General features: G+C 42.3%; 1 protein-coding gene across 4 annotated transcripts; it reads right to left on the bottom strand.

Moving 5' to 3' along the window:
- Positions 1 to 1,527: 1,527 nt before the first annotated feature.
- LOC309539474 (tetraspanin-6-like) lies at positions 1,528 to 20,672 on the bottom strand. 4 transcript variants are annotated; one of them, XM_082235777.1, is made up of 7 exons: positions 20,616 to 20,672; positions 9,776 to 9,964; positions 8,083 to 8,157; positions 6,079 to 6,174; positions 5,382 to 5,531; positions 2,081 to 2,164; positions 1,528 to 1,716 (listed from the first exon to the last, which is right to left on the bottom strand). In XM_082235777.1, exons 2-7 carry the CDS (start codon positions 9,944 to 9,946, stop codon positions 1,648 to 1,650), a joined length of 645 nt encoding a protein of 214 aa, XP_082091903.1. In that variant the 5' UTR covers positions 9,947 to 9,964; positions 20,616 to 20,672; the 3' UTR covers positions 1,528 to 1,647. The 4 variants fall into 4 exon arrangements, with proteins under 4 accessions (XP_082091903.1, XP_082091902.1, XP_082091904.1 ...); XM_082235776.1 differs by having other exon boundaries at positions 20,449 to 20,622; XM_082235778.1 differs by lacking the exon at positions 20,616 to 20,672 and adding an exon at positions 20,392 to 20,433.
- Positions 20,673 to 20,692: the final 20 nt, after the last annotated feature.

Below are 20,692 nucleotides of genomic sequence, written 5' to 3'. Positions count from 1 at the left end.
ATTATAAACATAGTTATCCTTGTTAAGGTGTCTGCGGAGAACAGCTGTATTACCAGCACATCACAGTGAGGGGTGGCTCAAGATACTTGGGTTGCTTGAGGGGAATAAGGTCAAGACAAGACTCTGCCCTTCCACCAGCCATCTTTCCATGTGCAGGAGCCAGCTGGAGTGGCAGTTGCGACAGGGTCTTCCATTGCCCCCAAAAGCAACAGACTAGGTTCAAGCCAGAGGCAGCTAGCTCATTTTACTTCATGGTAGAGCTGCTCCTGTACACACACACACACACACACACACACACACACCACTTCCTCTAAGCAGGGCATATATCCTTTCATGGAAAAAAATTGATCAGTGCTGCTCAAACTCGACTGGGGAATTAGCAGTGGGCCTCAGGGCCACAGCGGGCCTGCTGCCTCCTCCCTCGCCTGACTGCCAGCAGAACCCCACCAGCACACGGCATTGTCACATGTGGAAGTAGGTTAGAAGGCAAGGTGGTAGGACAGAAAAGCAGAGGAAATAAGGGAAATGGACAATTGGATGGATGGACTGGCTGGCTGGCCAAGTGTGGAGGAAGGAGGGTAGGGATGATTGGGCGGGGAGGGGGGAGGACAGGAAAGCAACCCGTTATTATGATGCTGATGAACCTTCTGACCACACACACACACACACACAGCCCCCTAAATCTTCCTTCCCACCTGCTCTCCAGCTAAGCCAGAAAGCTTCTTCTGCCCAACTCCAAGGTAGCAGCTACCACCTTCTTCTTTGGTGATCACTCATAGCTGAGTAAGATTGTCTTCCATAAACACAGTTTTAACAATGAGTCCATATCTCATAAGGACAAGCAAGCATTGGGCAGTTTTGCTGAGAAGTCAACAGCAGCGTATACATACCAAGTAAAGATGGTTGGGAGATGGGGAACTTTGGCAGGCAGAGAAGGGAAGTCTCTTCAAGGAAAAGGGCAAGAGGGTGCCTTGAAAGGTAAGTAAGGGGGGTGCGCGCGCACGTACACACACTTCCCAAAATAGGAAAGAAGAAGAGAAGAGAGGAAAACTTATTAAGAGAAAGAAATAGATGTAAAAAAAAAAAGGAGCACGAAGGAAGAATGAAAGAAACTGGTAGCTTGGGGTAGGTCCAGAGGGCACATGCTAAGAATGGAAGGAAGAGTGGAGAAGAAAGCATAGGAGCTGCATAAAGACACCAAGAGGCAATGTGTGGGGTGAGTGGGTGAGGACCTATACAACAGCAGCACCTCCTCATAAAATTCTGCCTGAAATGGGGAGGTGGGTTCATAATATCTCCAGAGCCACTATCTCTGTCCTGAGAAAAGCTGAATTGTGGCAAGATGTTCCACAGAAGAAACTGACGAATAACTTTTTTAGCAATTTGCAAAGAGGGATCAGATATCAAGAGAAAGTGATGCAACAAATGGTGCTTCCATCTGCAGCCATTTTTTGAGCAGTAGGTCTCAATTTGTATAACCATTTGAAGTGGGCCATGGGATAGTAGAACGTTTGAGAACTACCACACTGGAGTGATGTAAGTATTTTATTTATGCACTACACAACAAGCAGGACCCCCCAAAAGTGAAGCACTGTTAAATGTTTTCTTCCAATCCCAGCTGCAGAATTCACATCAGCTTCTTGAAACTTATTCAATATGTTCATAATTTTCTTTTAGCGTTCTCAACAGCAGATAGCAAAATGGAATCCCAAATAGCTAGAAAGAAAGCACAGAACATACAGAAAATTTAGGATTGGGTATTTGGGTACTTGAAACACAAAGAAGGAAGACACAATAGACAGTATTCAAACATTTTGCTCTAGATGTATTTTTTTATATACACTGGGGAAACCACTTGGCTCATTGCTCCCAATGTGAAATATAAGGGTTGTCACCTCACATTAGAAAAAAACATTTTTAGAAAACCCAGATGCATCTGGCTGGTCCTTATTTCTATATTTCGAAAGCCTGGCTCTCACATTTGTCAACATCAACATCAAATAGCACCCATCTATAGTCTTTAAATCTAGATCTACTTGATAGACCAGTCTAACACTTCAGTTTAACACTTCATGCTTACCTGTGCAACTCCAGCAAAAATCCCAACCCCTCCAAGTATAGAAATTTGCTCTTCAACCCAATTATTCAGTTTTAGAACACACCCCTGGAGAAAGAAAGAGAAAAACCTGATATTTTAATTGCTGCAAGGGGCACCTTCAAAATCAAAGGCAGAACTTTTTAAATAAATGAAAATCTAAGTTTCACATTGTGATTAAGATTCCTACACACACACGGAGGGAGGGAGAGAGAGAGAGAGAGAGAGTCTTCAGAAGCTCCAGTTCTTTTTATTACTGCTGTCAAATTATGAGAGAAAGTAGTGACGCCCATCATTAAATCCACAGGCACCATTCCTCGACTCCCAACTCCCGCCAGTGTTAGCTAAATCATATCCCCATATCTTCCTAAAGGCAGTAGGTAAGGGGACCATCACAAGAGACAAAAAAGCTGATCTCCTCTACCCTCCTCCCCAAAATGGTTGATAGATGGGAAAGCCAGCAGTCATTGCTTTTCTTTGCATGGGAAACAGATGGGGAAGCCTCCAAGGGTTAAACAACAAGAACGAGAACCTCTAGCTACAAATGAATTAATGCCTCCCCCTCTTCACAAGAAAAAATCAAGGTGGAATGCAATGTCCAAGCCAGCTTGGAAGGTTTGGAGGTTTTGCAACATTTAGACTCATTTATCAAGCACCAGATCAGGGCTTAGACACAACTATATATGCAGTCTAAAACAATGTTGATCATTGTCTTTTAGACGTTTTTATCTGGAGAGCCCAGCCATGCCACATTCCTAACCTGGTCCTTCATTTAAGAGCACTTCTGGAGGCTGCTACCAAGAGTGCTGGGACCAAAGTCCCCAATCCGTTTGTGACTTTCAAACACTCAGTGAAATCCAAAAGTTACTGCAACAGAAACTTAGACCTGGCATGCGAAGAAAGCGTTAGCAAAGAAGTCACTTAAAAATGAACCAGCCCAGAAATGGCTAATGGTGAGAGATTATCAGCAGATATTTCCTTTACGTGAGCCATGCTTCCCTGAATGGGCAACCTCCTTCCTGTCTGGAAGATGGGAGTATAAGTTCTTCAGCATCAGCATTTAGAATCTGGGCAGAGTAAGATCACTGGGAGTTCAGTGGGAGTTTCAGGAAACTCCTACATGATTAGTGATTGTGCTGCTAGCTTCAGTGCACTATGCTTGCATTAATGTTACAGGAATACAATGGAAGTGCCTAGCGCGTACTCTCTCATCACAAAGAGACAAACCTTGTGCAGGGGTACACCACTGAACATCCTGCTATTTATGTAAATAGGATCAGTTTCTTTTTCCTTTCATTACAGTACATGGAGTTTTGCTTCGTCGTATCTGAACACCAACCAAAGTGTTGGGGAACGGTTGGAATTCCATCAACTTAGAACTCAGGACAGATCTAAAGGATGAGGGTGGTAGCCTGATGTTTTTCATGCATATTAAGTATTCCAAGATGTGCTGGTTACACTGAGAGATAAGATGTCACACCAAATTTGGTTGGGCTCACTCTGGTATGTGTGGTGGGGTGTACACATTATAGACAGCTACCTTAAGAGACAGGCGATTTAATGTGTTCTCTGTACATGCAACAGTTCTTCCTGTTCACAGATGCACTGATGTAAAATGCGCACTCTGTTTACTCATTTAACAAAACGTACACACTGCTTGTGATTTACAAACAGCAATCTAAAACACTCATTTTAAAATACCAATCAAAGCAAACCTTAAAAATAGACAAAATGTCAAAATATAAAATCAGCCAATTTAGAACAATATTAAATACTCCCGCATTGAAGGATCATTTGCTTGCAAGTGCTGAATGGATATTATGTCGCACTTGTAAGAGTGCAAATTCCATAGGCTGAAATGGTAGGGTGGGCATATACTGCAATCCTTTAAGTAAACTGGTCCCAAGCTGTTAAGGGTTTTATATAGTAATAGTGACACCTTAAATTTGGCCTGGTAACAAACTGGCAGCCAGTGCAGATCTCAGTGCAGGTGTTATATGCTGATAAGGTCTTCCTCCTGTCAGCAATTGTGCTTCATCATTCTAGTTTCTAGACCAAGCACAACAGGAGCAACACATCAAGTTCATTGCAGTAATTCAGTATTTATATGTGCTTGGACTACTTGTGGTTAAGCTATACCAGTCCAGGAACAGCTGCAGCTGCCACACAGAGTTGAAAAAATGTGCTCCTACCTAGGCCTCCAGACACACAGCTGACTCCAAAATCACCCCCAGAATGCAAGTCTGCTCCTTCAGAGGGAGTACCTAGAGATGGGAATTGGCCAATTTCTCAGAGGCGGGAACCACTCACTCAGAGCACCTCTATCTTGCTAAGACAGAGTTTATTTTACCTTATCTGGTCTACCACTACATCTAGGCACCAGTCTGGGGCTCACAATGCCTCTCCCAGTTCAGATTTTATGGAGACATAGATGAATGACATCAGCATACCGATGGCATCTTGCCCTAAATCTCCTAATTTCACTCTCAACAGCTCCATATAGATTGTTATAACACTGGGAATAAAATAGCGCCCTGTACTCCTCTGTAGCAGAACGCCAAGGGAGACCAAAAACACACTCCCAATGTTACTCTCAACTATGCCTTATAGCCAGGGGTTGGGGGTCAAGAGGACACATGGTTGGGCATCTAGCCACAAGCAAATAATAACAATTTATTATTGGTACCCTGCTCATCTGTTTGGGTTGCTCTAGCCACTCTGAGTGGCTTTGAGCGAATATAAAAACCTTACTAAAACATTAAACCTTAAAAAACTTTCCTATACAGATGTCCACATCATCAGGCCACATAATCTGAAATCAGTTCCACAACATGTCACAGACTATAGAATTGGATGCTTCAACTGAAGCTGCAGAGTCAAGATAATTCAGAAATAGGGTGACTTTATCCTCACAATGTGCAGCCAGTTGTTCACAGCAGGCCCTCAAAGGCTCCAGGGGGCCCTTCCCCCACAAGGGGAATCGGCAATCTCTGGACCACCTTAAATAACTCTGCTGGTTGACTACTGGAGGCTGCAATGCTGGCTGCAAAATGTGCCCACATCACGGACCACACTGCCACTTGGTAGACATGATTATGTGCACTAATCTGTGTTTGGTTGACTTTAGAGGGAGACTTGCACTCTAGTTTTCGCCTGGCTCTAGCCCATTTTATTTGCTAGCACATCCCTAACTGGTTGCCCACTTTGAAGGATATTAGTTTCAAACACACATTTCCCTTAAGAGACAAGACATGCAAGATGTGGTTTTTGACAATATGGCTTTTACCTGCTGGTTAATGCCTGCTGTGTCTTTGCTTAGATCTGTGATGCAGTTTTCCACAGGTACTCTGCAACAGCTTATTGGGACAGATGAAGAGAGAGATCCAAATGTTGTGTTCAGCCAATCGGTATAGTTCTCTGCACCACAGCATTGGAACTAGAGTGGAAGGGAAAGGAATTTAGGTTGGTAAGCAGTGGAACAGATAGTGTGGTTGTTGATGAAAGCCTAACAACTCTTCTTAACAACAACAAAAAGTATGAAGAAAGATTCTACTTATACTAATATGCTCTTCTGCTAAACAAGTAATCTGAAGGCGCTATGACAATTTGTCACAGCCATAGGGTGAACACTAATTTCTTTTATTCCCATTGTCAACTCTAGCCAGACAGGTTTTGCAAGGGTTTTATTTTAAGCCCTACAAAGTCTTTTTCAACCAGAGAAAATGGTGGGACAGAAAATCTCAAAAAGCAATCATTCTATCATGCCATCTTCAAAGTTGTGCCTCCTTGACTTAGATTGATTCTTCCCTTTTCTTTCCAGAACCAGTGGGTTTTCTGGTCTAATCCGATAGCCTTTAGATGGCAGCATAGAAAGACTGAAAAAAAATATTGTCATTCCCGCTTGAGCTTCTTAAATGTTACCAGAATACTGGGCTTCACCATTAGTTCTCTGTTCTTTATAATTGAAAAGAAAGTTTGCTTACCTCTGTCTGCAAAGAGTCCACACCTTTGGTGATCTGCACTTCTTCATTATATTTGTCCAATGTCTTCAAGGTATCGCTCAACAAAGTCTGATGCAACTGCATTAACACACACAGGGTTTTCCAAAGGCAGGAGAAAATAATTTGCATGGAGGGGGGTAGAGCTAAGGAGAACCATTTCTTTTTATGAAAGGACTTCAAGCACACAAGTGGAAGTTGTGTCTTAATCAATCAATTGGACTCTTACTGAGTGGGCCCTTTCCCTCCACTTAGCTTGGCTCCCACAATTCTGGCCATGAAAGTTTAGGCAAGAACAGCATTTTGTACGCTAGAAGGATCCATCTAAAATAATCACTTAAATTAGGACTACACAATATTATCTTTTCTGTGTAGCAGGTAAGGAAGAAAAAGGGGAATTCAAACATCTGAGAGACACTGGCACATTCAACAGGTGGATCATTAACAAGTTACAAGGTTCCAAGCATAATTACTAGACTGCATATTACTTGACTGCTTCCAAGCTAACACCCCTTTTGTACATCAACTTGCAACACATAGGGTCTCACTCAAGGCTGAGGCAGGAATGGAAATCCATTTACATATTTTGGTTAAGGAAGCACTTCTTACACTAGCTCTGGAGAAAAAATGGGGACCATCTGTGGTATAGTCTAACAATGTGCAGAAGTGTTTCCGTATTTTCTCTGGTGTTTCAGTTTAGTGGCAAACCCTATGAAGACATGACTGGCACTAATGTTTCTTGCAAGGCTTCTGGTTTAACTCATTTGCTTTCTGACGTCTGTCCTCCTTACCAATTGGGAAATGTAGCCAAGACAAATTATTTTCATACTTTCTCCCTCAGCCTTTCTATTCTATATTTATTGAGCACATTGTAGGCAGTTAAAAGCTTACACACAGTTAAATATCCCAAGAAAAACTCATTTCAATGCTGAAGGTTTAATTAAAAATGGAATGATGTGTTATGAAGCATTTATAAAGCAAATATAAGGACCACAGTCTTAAATTAGAAGAATAACCTGAAGGCCTCCTGTAGGTAGAGATCAACAAGTATAGAGGATAACCAGGGAAGACTTGCCCCACCAGATCCAATCCTACTTCTATCCACTGAAGCAAATAGTATGTGCTTCAGACTGAGAACATAGGCTTCAGGACTGGGAAGATCTCTTCATTCCACACCAGTTTTGACCAACAGGCTTGTTCCAGTTACATGAATTAGTAGACCACAGCTGGTTTTCAGGCTATTTTGCAGGTGGGATTCAATCACATATTGGCAAATTCAGATTGGAGTAGTCTTCTAAACCTGCTGCCCAAAAGTAAGACACATGGGCAGGTAGGCTATGTGAGGGGACAATTCAGCAGTAATAATAATAATAATAATAATAATTTTATTATTTGTACCTCACCCATCTGACTGGGTTGCTCGTTTCGGCGGCTTCCAGCAAATACAAAAACTTAATAAAACATTAAACATCAAAAACTTCCCTATACAGGGCTGCCTCCAGATGTCTTCTAAAGGTTGTATAGTTGACATCTGATGGGAGGGCATTCCACAGGGAGGGCACTACTACTGAGAAGGCCCTCTGCCTGGTTCCCTGTAACCTCACTTCTCACAGTGAGGGAACCACCAGAAGGCCCTCGGAGGTGGACCTCAGTGTCTAGGTTGAAAGCTGGGGGTGGAGACGCTCCTTCAGGTATACAGAGCCGAGGCTGCAAGCACAAGCTATTGGATTGGGAACATTTATTTTAAAAGGTTTTTGTTTTATTGGAGGGGGACAGAGAAGGAAAGAAATACCTCCTTGCTGTGGAAGGTGGTAAGCACAGGAGTATTATGCATCAGTTCAAAATAATAAAATATGTGCCCATCCCACTTACTGCAATTGCCCACTTCTCTTTGAGAATATTGACTTTAGGTAAGACTCTAGTTCTACATCTTTCCAACATCACCAAAAAACTATTTAAGGTGGTGCCTTGTTTTGGCACAAAACTTACCTTATGTCTGTAAGTGTAGGTGGCAGCACCAGCTGTGATTTCAAGTACCAACAGTGCCAACAATATGCCTATGAACTAGAAACGAAGAGTTGCTTTCAGCTTAAAGGTCATTTTCTTAACAACAACAACAAACATCAGGATTGTGCTAAGTGGTTTTTAAAAAAATACTTGCAGAAAATTGCATTGGTGCCCTCATTTTTTTCTTATTTATCTGCCCAGGTCTCCCACATCCCCTAGTCTAATTTTAATTTATCTGAGATGCCAAGTTGATTGTATGATGCCTACAGAGCCAAATTCAACATTTTGTCCATTATCACTGGCACCAATATAGATTAAGAGATGAAGTCACACTTAGCAATAGTCAAAATCAAATGGCTGATCATATCCAAGTTCAGCCTTCAGGTCCATACATGGTAAATTAACCTGCTGTGGTTAAAGTGTATACCACTGTTTATATGTTCACTTCTAAAACAACATATTTTGGGGCATGTGTTCAGTATTAAAAGCCAACAGGCACACACTCAGATGGAGTAGTTTTCCCAGCTGAACAAGAGAACAGGGTTTGAGATGAAGAACAGTTACCTACATAGGGAGGATTTTTTTTACTTATCACAAAGTATACTCAAAAACTCATTCATATAAGATATGTACACATTAGCGGCTTAAAACACAATGCATTTGCACATTGCTAAGTACACCAGAGAGGTGGCAGGGATACCTGTTTGGTACCCCCTCCAGTTCCCACTCATGAAGTCGTCATCCGCACACACGCTGCCATCTGTGAATTTGCAATGGATGTCTCAAAGTTACACACCTCAGCTTGTCTGCGAATGGAATGTGGTTTAATTTGTCTTTTGGATTGAAGCTGGTTTGAGGGAAATCACATCAAACAGCAGTTTTTCCTCAATAAACCATAGGATAGCTCTGCATTGTGGGTAATGTGGTGCGTACACGCAAGCCAGGAATGGGAATACACTAGAGGAAGAATAATGGCTAATGTGTACAATGGTACCTCCGGTTACATACACTTCAGGTTACATATGCTTCAGGTTACAGACTCTGCTAACCCAGAAATAGTGCTTCAGGTTAAGAACTTTGTTTCAGGATGAGAACAGAAATCGTGCTCCGGCAGCGCAGCAGCAGCAGGAGGCCCCATTAGCTAAAGTGGTGCTTCAGGTTAAGAACAGTTTCAGGTTAAGTACGGACCTCCGGAACGAATTAAGTACTTAACCCGAGGTTCCACTGTACATGCCCTATGGTCTTCAGAAGGTTTTTACTTGCTCTAAAGACGGGTCATTATACCGTTTGCTCTGAACCTAATCTGTTTTGAGTGAGGGTGGGGAAATCAATTGTGCAAGATTACTAGTTTATTTCTTGCCTATTTCTTATGCTTAGGCAACAATACATTTATTATTTGTGGTTGTCAGGACGGTTGCCTAGCATAGTTCTTCCTGTGGGTATTACAAGGAATTAAAAGAATGGGTGAGAGACCTAAGCGCACCGCCCCATTGAATTACACAACCCAGATAAGAAAGCACTGCAACTTTAAAAAAAAAATATTCAATTACAGTATGGCATCTCTTGACCCAGCCCTCCTCTGTGCCTTCAGAAGGGTAGAGGTTAAGATTCAGCTAAATTTAAAGGCCTACTCATGCTTTGGATCTGACTCAGAAATCTGGGTATCATTACTTACCAATTTGATCAAGTTAGGACTGTGTCTTAGTAGAGCAACTTTCCCAAAGGCTGACGAAAGGACGACAAGTGTGCCAATAACTGTTATGATCATAGGGACTTCTGAAGCAGCATCATTTATCACTACATAGATATCACGGAGCTTCACCTGAACAGATACTCCAATGCACATTAACACAACTCCAGTGACCTAGAATGTTAAGAGTCAATAAAAGAAGCTGTGAAAGCTTACTCTTGAGGAAACATGCATATTAGTCACACAGTTTATAATAATAATTTTAAAAATGACAAACAAGCATTGTGTAACTTCTTAAATTGCCCCCCTAGTCTCTGCATTAAGCTCTGCTTTAATTTCCCCATTGTAAATCTGATTGCAAATGATCAAGCCTTGGTGTATCATCCTGCATGGGCTGGCTGTTCCTATGCAGAATATCAAAGCTAATTTATATCAGTACAGTACTCTTTCAGGCTTTGTTTTTTTACCAGTTCTAAGCTGCATCATGGAGGGCCTGGAATTGTACCGCCTTTCCGTTTCACCCATACCACCTCTTTCTCTCAATATAAATACAATCAGTTTTGTATTCATCCTTTTTCTTAAGTTTTGTGTTGCATAAGCACTTCTTTTTAGGAAGGAGGCCAATAGGAACGTCTGACTTTCTCATTATGTCTCAATACAAGGGGAGCCAGTGTGGTTAAAATGTTGGACTAGGACCTTGGAGACCAGGGTTCAAATCTCCAGTTTGCCATGAAGCTCGCTGGGTGATCTTAGTCTGGTCACCGCCTCTCAGACTAAGCTACCTCACAGGCTTGTTGTGAGGATTAAATGAGTTGGGGAAGAGCCACGTATGCCACTTTGAACTCCTTGAAAAATGGTGGGATATAAATGCAATAAATATAATAAAAATAAAAAGAAGAAGAATGATGCCTACTAAGAACCCAGTCCTATTGAACACAATGGGTTTTACTCATTGGGGTTAGGATTACAGCCTTATTTTCTCAAAAACTGGGAGTGTATAATTTTTGTTAAACAACACTGGATGACCAAGCAGATTTTAATAGAACTATTTTAACTTGTTAAAAGAGGCTATGTTCATTAACACTGTACAACTTGAAAGGTTGCTAGAGAATTATCTAGAGTACTTTTTACACAGAAACCTTACAGTGACATCTTAAGACTTCTAACCTATAGCAGTTACAAATCTATACAATTATGGGAAAGCACAGCAGCAGAACAACTAAAACAAAACCAGAAGCTGATTGCACACAAACACAATTCAATTTGTAAGCACAAAGAATGTTTCACTCAACAACAAAAAAGCTATGTAATAGATTATACAGCTTCTACTCAAATCACTACATTTCAACACAAAACGTAAATATGCCACTAAAAGTAACTTACCCAATAAAAGAAGATAGCCAGCCAAAAACAAATTTTAACAAATCTTTCAAAATTACTAATCCCTTTTTCATTCATCTTGCTTACTAACTTCTGTCTTACACCTCCTGAATAACCAGTAGTGATGATAGATATACTAACTCTAATGTGAATTCAATTGTTGCACTTGTCACCAATTTCAAGTTAATTATCCTTTTAATGGAAAATGTCAAGTGCTTTATAGAGAGGAACAGGTTTGTTAAAAGTCCTAAATCACTTATTCTGGAGTGGTGTGGTAAAGCAAACTAAATCAGCTGTGGTCACATAATGCATTGCTCCTGAAACAACTTGTTCCAGACTTCTCTATGTTGAATTACCAGTCACTATGTAGGGATAGAGATCACTCCTCATGCCTTCTAATTATCAATACCAACATCCATAAATAAATGAAGTAAGACACTTGTGCATAGTCATTAGCTGTGTACAAAAAATAAAGTAAAAAAGCAATCTGGATGACAAGAAGTAAAGGGAGTTGTGTTGGCTCCTCAGAGAAATTCAACTTACAAAATAATTGAAAAGCTTTAAAGAATTCTGAAGTATCAGAAAATTTGTTCACTACTTTCGCTGGTCCTAAGAAAAATATTGTCCTATTGTGGATTTTTCAATCTGAATGGTGATACACTGCAGAATAAATATAGGAAGGAAGCTATCATCAAACCCTGATATTTTAATGGCTGTTATTCTGAAAGCATCTGGGCTTTATCGTGGAAGTTGTTGCAGAATCTGAAATACTGAAAAGTTCAGGAATGTTTTTTTAAATAGAATAAAGGGTCTAGTTCTCATGGTTGTGGTGAAATGCTTAGAAAACAAGCTTTGCCTGCTGATGTAAAATACTGCTTCCACATGCCATTGCAAGGAGACCATGCGGTCCAGGTCCAACCAGTCATTAGTAGTATTCTCGAAGCTTATCAGAGACAAGAACACCTAATTGTGACTTGCTCTGCAATAGATACACCAACAGACCATTAAAGCCAGAACTCAAACATTTTTTCTCATCATTGACTTGCCTTAAATAAATGAAGCTAACTTATTAGATATTGTTGGTGAAAGGTGATGCTAATTAGTGTTGTTATCTGCAACTGCAATTGCAGATACAGTATTGACTATTTTTTTAACTAATAAATTAAAGAAAGAAACCAGGCCATGTTCCAGCTTGACCAGAGGGGGGATTCTTGAGTCTGTGCTTTGCTTTTTAAAAAAATTAAAATCTCAGAACTCAAAAGTATCTCCGTTTAGCAACCGTCCTTTGCCAGCAAACAACAGCTTGTATTGGCATGGAATCAAAGCTGGGTGCAAGAACAGCCATGTCTGCACCTGCATGGAAAAATTACTAGAACTTTCTTGCCAGTGTACATTAATATTAACAGTCTGTTTTTCACTCCCCCCCCCCCCAAGTATGAACCAGCTCTCAGCATTTTACCACTGTGTCCCAGACCATGTCTCGGCTTTTATGTATATGAACAAAGCAATAATAATGGCCATACGCAGAACCTGGCAGTCCTGCTCTTGGCAGGAGAAAGTCTATGGGGATGTTATTATTATTTAAGCCTACAGAGCTCCAGCCAGTGCAAGTGTTGAAGTTCAGCATTTTTGTGGCTTGCAGGCATTAGAAATTTAGGCATTCCCAGCAAGCTAGCACCCCCCCACACACACACCGTCCAGCACTCTAGGCATGAGAGTCTAAAGAATATTTTTAGGAGGTTGTACCGTAGTCAACATTCCAGATATCATTGAACAGCAACTCCCATCAGTCTTACCCAGTATGGCCAATAATCAGGGATGATGGGAGTTGTAGTTCACAACATTGACTACCCCTGTTTGTAAACTCTGGCTCCCTTGCTAGGGTTCTGAAAATATTGCTGGAGCTTTAACAGAATGAATCTCTCCCCTCTCCAGGTCTATCTTTCTGTCTTTCATTGCACTCGTGCTGGCAAAGCAAAGAGAGCGACTGAGTAGATAGAGCCTCAGGTGTGATGCTGATATGCCGTGTGTGGCAATGTGAAACAGAGTCCTTTCAGTGGTGGCACCTAATCACCTTCCCAGGAAATATTCTCCTGATTCATGCTTAGGTTGACAGGCTAAGGCTCTGCAAATTCAGAGGGCCTTAGGTTCAGAATACAACTAGCCGTCCTTATTCCTTATCTGGGAATGCTGTGCTCTTTTACTGCTGCTGTTTTGTTTTGTTTGAAATAGCTTTGTTTTTATACGGTTCAGCAAGGCAGCTCAGTAGATTCTGAAGGATAATTATATAAGATGGATTCTAAACATTTTTAATTAAATGCATTTAATATAAGTGAATCTTAACATAAAGGGGTCCTAAGCACTTTAAATGTAAGCAATGTGTGAATTGTTCCTGAGAGATCTGAGTATTCCAGGTTTCTTTGCTTTTAGTGGATTAAATGTAGAATGCCTAGAATAATATTCTTTGACCCTGATTGTAGTTGATCTCTTCATTACCAGTCAAGCATTTTACATGCAAATCCAGGAATGTCACTATTCCATTGTTCACATTTTCAACTCTAGCTGCTTAGATAATTGACTTCATTTGCGATTAAAGTGTTTCCATAATAAACAAAAGGTTGTACATGTGGTGCCGTTTCAGAACCTTTTTACTGCTAGTAAGCTCTCCTCTGTAGTTCTGAAATGTCTTCAGATTTTGTGAGGCCAAATTGCAGGTGTGCTCCAGCATGACACATAACAAAAAGAAATATTTTGAGTCTAAAAAAAGAGAAGAGATTTAGGGCATGAGCCAGTGAAAGTAAACCCCTTACCAGCACAGTCCTATGGAGATCTATTCAGAAGTAGTTCCCATTTAATTTGATTGGGCTTTCTCCATGGGCGTTGCAAGGATTTGTTTTAGAGGGGGTCAGAACCAAGTTATTTGCAATGCAGTTGGTCAGTTAGTTAAGTATTTTTATTTATTTACTTGATTGAGGGGGTAGCTGCCTCCCTGCCACCCCCATGGCTATGCGCATGGCTTTCTCTCAACTAAACGTGCATAGTCTAAATCCTGTTTACTCCAATGTGAGAATTAAGCAGGTATAAGAGATAGAATTGTAGAGTTGCAAAGGGCCATGAGGGTCATCTAGTCCAACCCCCAGCAATCCAGAAATATTTTCCCCAATGTAGGGCTCAAACCCACAACCCTGAGATTAAGAGTCTCGTGCACTACCGGCTGAGCTATTCTTCAATAACACACAAGACAATACATATGCCAAACAGAACAAAATAAAATAGGACAGAACACATGCAAACATTAGATAATGTACTCCCCACATCACAAGCACCACACAGGACACAACAGAATGCAATGCAGTGCAGCACACACAAAGAATGTGCAAAATTGTCACACGTGCCATACACTGTATGGCATTATATCCTACAGGGTTGCTCATCGGTGGAGGTATAAACACCTTTAGTAATGGAAATGCTCACACATGTACCAGAACAGTTAGCAACGGCCTTGGTGCTTAGTTGGGTATATATGCGCAGAAGTTAACAACACTGGCTGGTATTGTCATGTGTAACCAGGGTTGCCACCCGTCCCTAGAAAAACGTGATCATTTGTTTGAGATCATCCTGTTTCGATGCCTTTTTCATGTGTTCAGTCTCTTCTTCCTCCTTCCCCAAACTATGCAGGCAGAGGGTGGGTCTGGTGGGAGGAGGAGAGTGAGAACCTGAACGGGGGGTTGTGTGGGCAGAGAGTGGGTCCATGAGGAGGAGAGCTGAGAGTTGAGAGTGAGAGATGACTGTGTCAAAGAAGTCTTAAAGCTACATTGCTCTTGCAACAGTAGTTAAAGGACCCTGCATAAACATCTTCAACTCACATCCACACCACTCCATATCCTGTGGGATGTTATTATTACTAGAGCAGTCATTTTCCTGTTGCCTATAATGGACCCATAGGGGAATGTGGCTCCAGACAAGGGAGACAGGGAGGATGTCCTGTGTGTGATCAGGGAGATGGGCATGACCCTAGCTGACCAGATAAAAGGGCTGGTCACGCAACCATCTCCCCCTTACTCTTGGACTCTTGCTCTCCTGGCTCTTAGCCAGCGCATGGCTTAACCTTCACATGCGATGGAGCCCACAAGCAGAAGTCTGAGATGTAGCTCAGACTTCTTTTCACTGTAACCACAAGATAAAGCCTGCCTTCAGATTCCTGCGGTGAGCTGAGTGTGAGTAAAACTTTGTTCTTACTTTTAAAGAAGACTGTGTTGTGTTATTATTATTTTAAGAGGGAAATAAAGGGGAAACTTACCAGGGACAAGCCAGGCTGGATTGCTTAATTAAAGGATTCTAACGAATCATCAGATTGCTTCCAATAAGTTGCAAAGGGAATGTGCTCTGCTGTTTACTCACTAGCGTAAGTATTAGTAAGGAGGGATAATATCAAAACAATATATCCTCTCCTACCTTCCTTAACATTCTTGCATATCCATTGCTTGATTTTACTGTAACTCATTTTAGGCATCTCTGTTCCTAATCTTCTGATAATCATCTCTGAACTGCAGTATTTACAGTTCAGCTTCAATCATCTGCTTCCCTAAACGCATCCACTCAGTAACTTTATCCTGCTTTTTGTTTCATACAGAAGCCGCTTGAAAAGTCTCCTTGGGGGTTGTAGTCTTTAAGCTTGGGAAATCGCAAGTACAGTGCTACCTTGGGTTACATAAACTTCAGGTTACAGATGCTTCAGGTTACAGACTCCGCTAACCCAAAAATAGTACCTTGTGTTAAGAACTTTGCTTCAGGATGAGAACAGAAATTGTGCAGCAGCCGCGCAGCAGCAGCAGCAGTAGGCCCCATTAGCTAAAGTGGTGCTTCAGGTTAAGAACAGACCTCCAGAACAAATTAAGTTCTTAACCCAAGGTACCACTGTATCACCATTAGACCAAAGAATGTGCCTTAACAAGGCATAAGCCCATCAGGACTCTGCTTCCTAAACATGCCTCTGTAGCAGCTGTCTGAAAAATGTTTATAGCTTTCAAAACAATAAGTGACCAGTTAGGAGCAACATAATATATTAAGGGTCCACAGCCAGGACCCACATCCTGTGCCTTCAATACTGTACTTCCATAATGAGTAAACAACAGAGTCCTGTGGCAGTTTCAGGACTAACAGATTTATTATAGCATAAAGTTTTTGTGTGGAAACTACTTTCTCAAATACATGTGGTTAGTTTTTAAGCAAGATTCCATTAAACACTTTTTTTGTGTGTGTTTGCTTCTGCAAACACAACAGCCCTGAAATTGGAGGGTGAGGGGAGCTGAATCATTACAATAAAAACATTTTTTAAAAAATAACTCCAAACGTAATTAACTGACTAACTAGGGTGGTTCCAATTATATACTCTTCCACCTCTATCCCAGGTATGTGACTAGGTAGTTTGTTGACTCAAACAATGAGCCAGCCTAGGCTGTCTAAGCCTTCTACTGTTGTTGTTGTTGTTTAGTCGTTTAGTCGTGTCTGACTCTTCGTGACCCTCATGGACCAGAGCATGCCAGGCACTCCTGTCTTCCACTGCCTCCAGCAGTTTGGTCAAACTCATGTTAGTAGCTTTGAAAACACTGTCCAACCATCTCATCCTCTGTTGTCCCCTTCTCCTTGTGCCCTCAAGCTTTCCCAACATCAGGATCTTTTCCGAGTAGTCTTCTCTTCTCATGAGGTGGCCAGAGTATTGGAGCCTCAGCTTCACAATCTGTCCTTCCAGTGAGCACTCAGGGCTGATTTCCTTAAGAATGGAGAGGTTTGATCTTCTTGCAGTCCATGGGACTCTCAAGAGTCTCCTCCAGCACCATAATTCAAAAGCAACAATTATTCGGCGATCAGCCTTCTTTATGGTTCAGCTCTTACTTCCATACATCACTACTGGGAAAACCATAGCTTTAACTATACAGACCTTTGTTGAGGATCACTGCCTTGCCATGGTGAAGGGGCTTGAATAACTCAGAGAAGCTATGAGCTATGCCGTGCAGGGCCACCCAAGACGGACAGGTCATAGTGGAGAGTTTTGACTAAACATGATCCACCTGGACCAGGAACTGGCAAGCCACTCTAGTATCCCTGCCAAGAAAACTCCATGGACAAAAGCCTTCTACTATTCCAACCCAATTCCTCTTTATCTTTCAGGTTCAGAGTTGTTCTTCCGCTCTGCTGTTCAGCTTCAGAACCTGCATAGGTGGGTATGAATTTCTTAACACAAAAAGAGCCTGCTGGATCAGGCCAATGGCCTATCTAGTACAGCATCCTGTTCTCAGAGTGGCCGACCTGATGCCTGTGGGGAAATCTGCAAGCAGAACCTCAGCAGTTTCCAGCAATTCCGAAGCATTACTGCCTTTGACAGTGGAGGCAGAGCACAGCCATTGTGGTTTGTAGCCTTTGGTAGCCTTACACTCCATGAATATGATCCTCTTTTAAAGCCATTGAAGCTGGTGAACATCACTGTCTCCTGTGGAAGCGACTTACCATCTGCTTATCAATTGCACAGCATACTTCTCCCTAACCTTGGGAGGCATTTGGGCAGCTGCCAAAGGTTTCCTTGTGGCTGGGTATGGAATCTGAATGCAGGAAGGTGGGATCACCTCACCAGATAAAATCCCAGCAAACAAATTATTTTGACCATTTCTGGAGAAAATATAGTGGTTTCAGTTTATTGCCTCATCTGCCCCCGCGTTCAAATTCCCTGACAAAAGTGGGTGGAGGGAAGGAATCTAGCACTGGTACTTTTAGCAGAAAGCTTGGTTTAACGTGTGTGAGGGACATGACAATTCAGATTCAGTTCATTTTCAGTACCGTTATGGTACCTAGTGATAAAAGTAGCATGTTCTTCCATCAAAACCCCTTTACCCACAAAACCATATGGAACAAATATGGCTGGGTCTAGAGCCTCTCTTCCAAAGTTGCCCTTGGTTCACATGTGAATGATGTCATGAGTTAAAAGAGCGAAGGACAAATATTCAACGCCTGGCCTTATGTACACAAACAAAAGTTATAGCATGAGTGGAATATTTCTAGAGGCTTATCTCCTGTTTGTAGTGTTTACACATCTAGCTGCTTTTACAACATGCTCAAGCAAACTTTGCAGTAATGCAAATAAGGAGGTGGGGATTCTTTCCTTTCCTTTCACCTATAGTGATCAGCCAAATGCCCAATACAAATGATAAATGATGAGGTGTGTAGGAGCTGTAGGCAAGGTACGGTAATCTCTCAGTGTCTGGTAATCATCATGGTGTTGTGGTCAGTGCTGGACTTGGATGAGGGAGGCTCATGTTTTCAAACCCATTCATCTATGAAACTGACCAGTCATGTATCTCAACCTAACCTATGCCAGAGGACTGATAAGAGGAGGAAAACACTGGGATGGTGAAGAACCTTGTATTGACTGAGCCCTTGGGACAGGAACGTGGAACCTCAGGGCCAGGGACCAAATGTGGCCCTCCAAGCCTTTCTCTCTGGCCCTTGGGACTCTCCTCAGCTACATCCCTCAGGGGCCCTGCTTTGCACTCTCCTTGAGTGCCAATGTGTCCTTGAACTTCTTGCCTGCCTGGATGGACAACAGAGAGGAATATGTGTGTATATGTAGAAACCAGCCTACGGTGAAAACAAGATTTTTCCCTAAGCTTACTTTTTTCTTCTATTATTCTCTTATGATTTGGATTAAGTCCAAGCAACTGCAATCCTTGCAGGCAATTATATTATTTTTATGAGTAAACGTCCTAGGATAAGAGGAAAGCAGCTATATCTCCCCTTGAAAGAGGGGGTGGAGGGACTTCCTAATGTAGAACTTTATTATCTTGCCCATCAAATAAGGCATATTGTTCCTTTTATTTTAGAAGATGATACCAAACACTGAGTTCAAATAGAAAGGAAGTAGCAGATGGTCTCCCAGCATCGGTGTTTCCTCTTTTTTTTTGAAACAAGGATTTAGAACCAGTCTAAAAGTGGATAATAGATTTACTCCAACTATGTTTAACTCCTGGAAGGCAAAAGCAGAAGTGTTGGAACCAGCTTAATCACCTTTTATTTCCCTGGTTTTCCGCCCACTTTTTATAATAGGACTTGTAGGTATGATGGGGATGGGGGGGTGGAGGGACAGGGAACTACATTGTGCATATCAGTTCTATGATAATGGTGTTCCGCTTAATTTATTGGAAGCTTTTAAGCAGAAGTTGGATGGCCATCTGCCATGCATGATCTAGTTGTGATTCTAATTGGAGGGGGTTGGACTAAGTGACCCCTGTGATCCATTCCAACTCTACAATTCTATGATTCTATGAACTGGTTGATGCTTTGCCAGATCTGATTATTTTTAGTAAGAGAGGAGCATTTTGCCAAATTACTGGGGGTGGATGCAGCGGCGTAGCGTGGGTTGTCAGCACCCGGGGCAAGGCAAGTAATTTGCGCCCCCTAACCCAGGGCAAGGCAAGCTTCTTCTTGCTGCTGCCTGGTCTGGTCTGGTGTGGTTCTCTCCCGCGCACAGCGCTGTGCTGGGCGGCCGCTGCACTGTCCCTCCCCCAGATAGTCCCTCGCTCTCTCTCTCCGCACCGCACACCTGACACCCACCCCCTCCACAGTGGGCGGCGACCCAGCGGCTGGGATCGGATTCGCACAGCCAGCACTGCAGTGAGTGAGTGAGCCAGGTAGGGGCAGAGAGCTGCGAGTGCGCGCCCCCCCAGATGTTGCGCCCGGTGCGGCCGGCCCCCCTGCACCCCCCACGCTACGCCACTGGGTGGATGAGTTAATGAGTTATCCTACATTTTCCTTGGGGTGGGGCTCACCCCCCACTCCCGCAAAGGCAATAGTACAGCTCCTTCTTACTTAACCTAAGGGTGATTTATCTTTTTCTTTCTGCTGCTGCAAGTGGCGGAAGCAGCAACTGCATTGGTAGCCTTGCCACCATTTTGCAGTGTCCAAATTGCCTTACCACTGTTGTTCTCTAGCTTTTTTTTATTTAGAAAATGGTGGTTACCACTCATAATTAACAAACAAATAAACAAAAATGGAGTGGAGAAAATTCAGAGAAAATTCACCAAAGTGGCCTTTTTCTAAGGTAGTGAGAAAAAGAAAAAATCCAGGGAACTTTATCAGAAAAAAATATGAGAAATCTTGGCTCAGATATAGTTAGAAGAGATGCACTCATTACTATTTTTGTAATGACTCCATTAACAATAGTCACCCACCCAAATAATGCGAAGGACGCTTCTTCGGTCTTTTTATTTTTTTTGAGGGGATTCCACCTGTGACAATGACAACGGAGTCTGCCATTCACAACAGCGCGCCAATGAGTTGCTCCACGCTTTCAAAAGGTGCGCACGCCCCTGGGGTTTCTTTCAGGTCTGAGGCGACGCTGCCTGCGCTATGGATCACTAGTTGTTAGCGGTGTGATCTTCTGTGTCTCTCTCACCCGCGCCGGTCTGCTCTCCGCTCTGCACCTCCAGCCTTTCCTATCGCATCCCCGCCTCGTCTCCCCCTCCCACTGGC

Source organism: Podarcis vaucheri (genome assembly GCF_965113315.1).
Source record: "Podarcis vaucheri genome assembly, chromosome: 1".
NCBI classification, from domain to species: domain Eukaryota; kingdom Metazoa; phylum Chordata; class Lepidosauria; order Squamata; family Lacertidae; genus Podarcis; species Podarcis vaucheri.
The sequence above is the reverse complement of the archived record's forward strand: the minus strand, read 5'-3'. Positions and strand labels throughout refer to the sequence as shown.

Bases quoted from the DNA above. Each gene is read 5' to 3' on its own strand.
- LOC309539474 (XM_082235775.1), bottom strand. From the start codon at position 11,248: ATGAATGAAAAAGGGATTAGTAATTTTGAAAGATTTGTTAAAATTTGT. The intron at 8,158-9,775 runs GTAAGTAATGAT...CTTCGTTTCTAG, and splicing joins GTCCTAACTTGATCAAATTG to TTCATAGGCATATTGTTGGC. The intron at 2,165-5,381 runs GTAAAAGCCATA...TTCTTTCTCCAG, and splicing joins CAGCAGGCATTAACCAGCAG to GGGTGTGTTCTAAAACTGAA.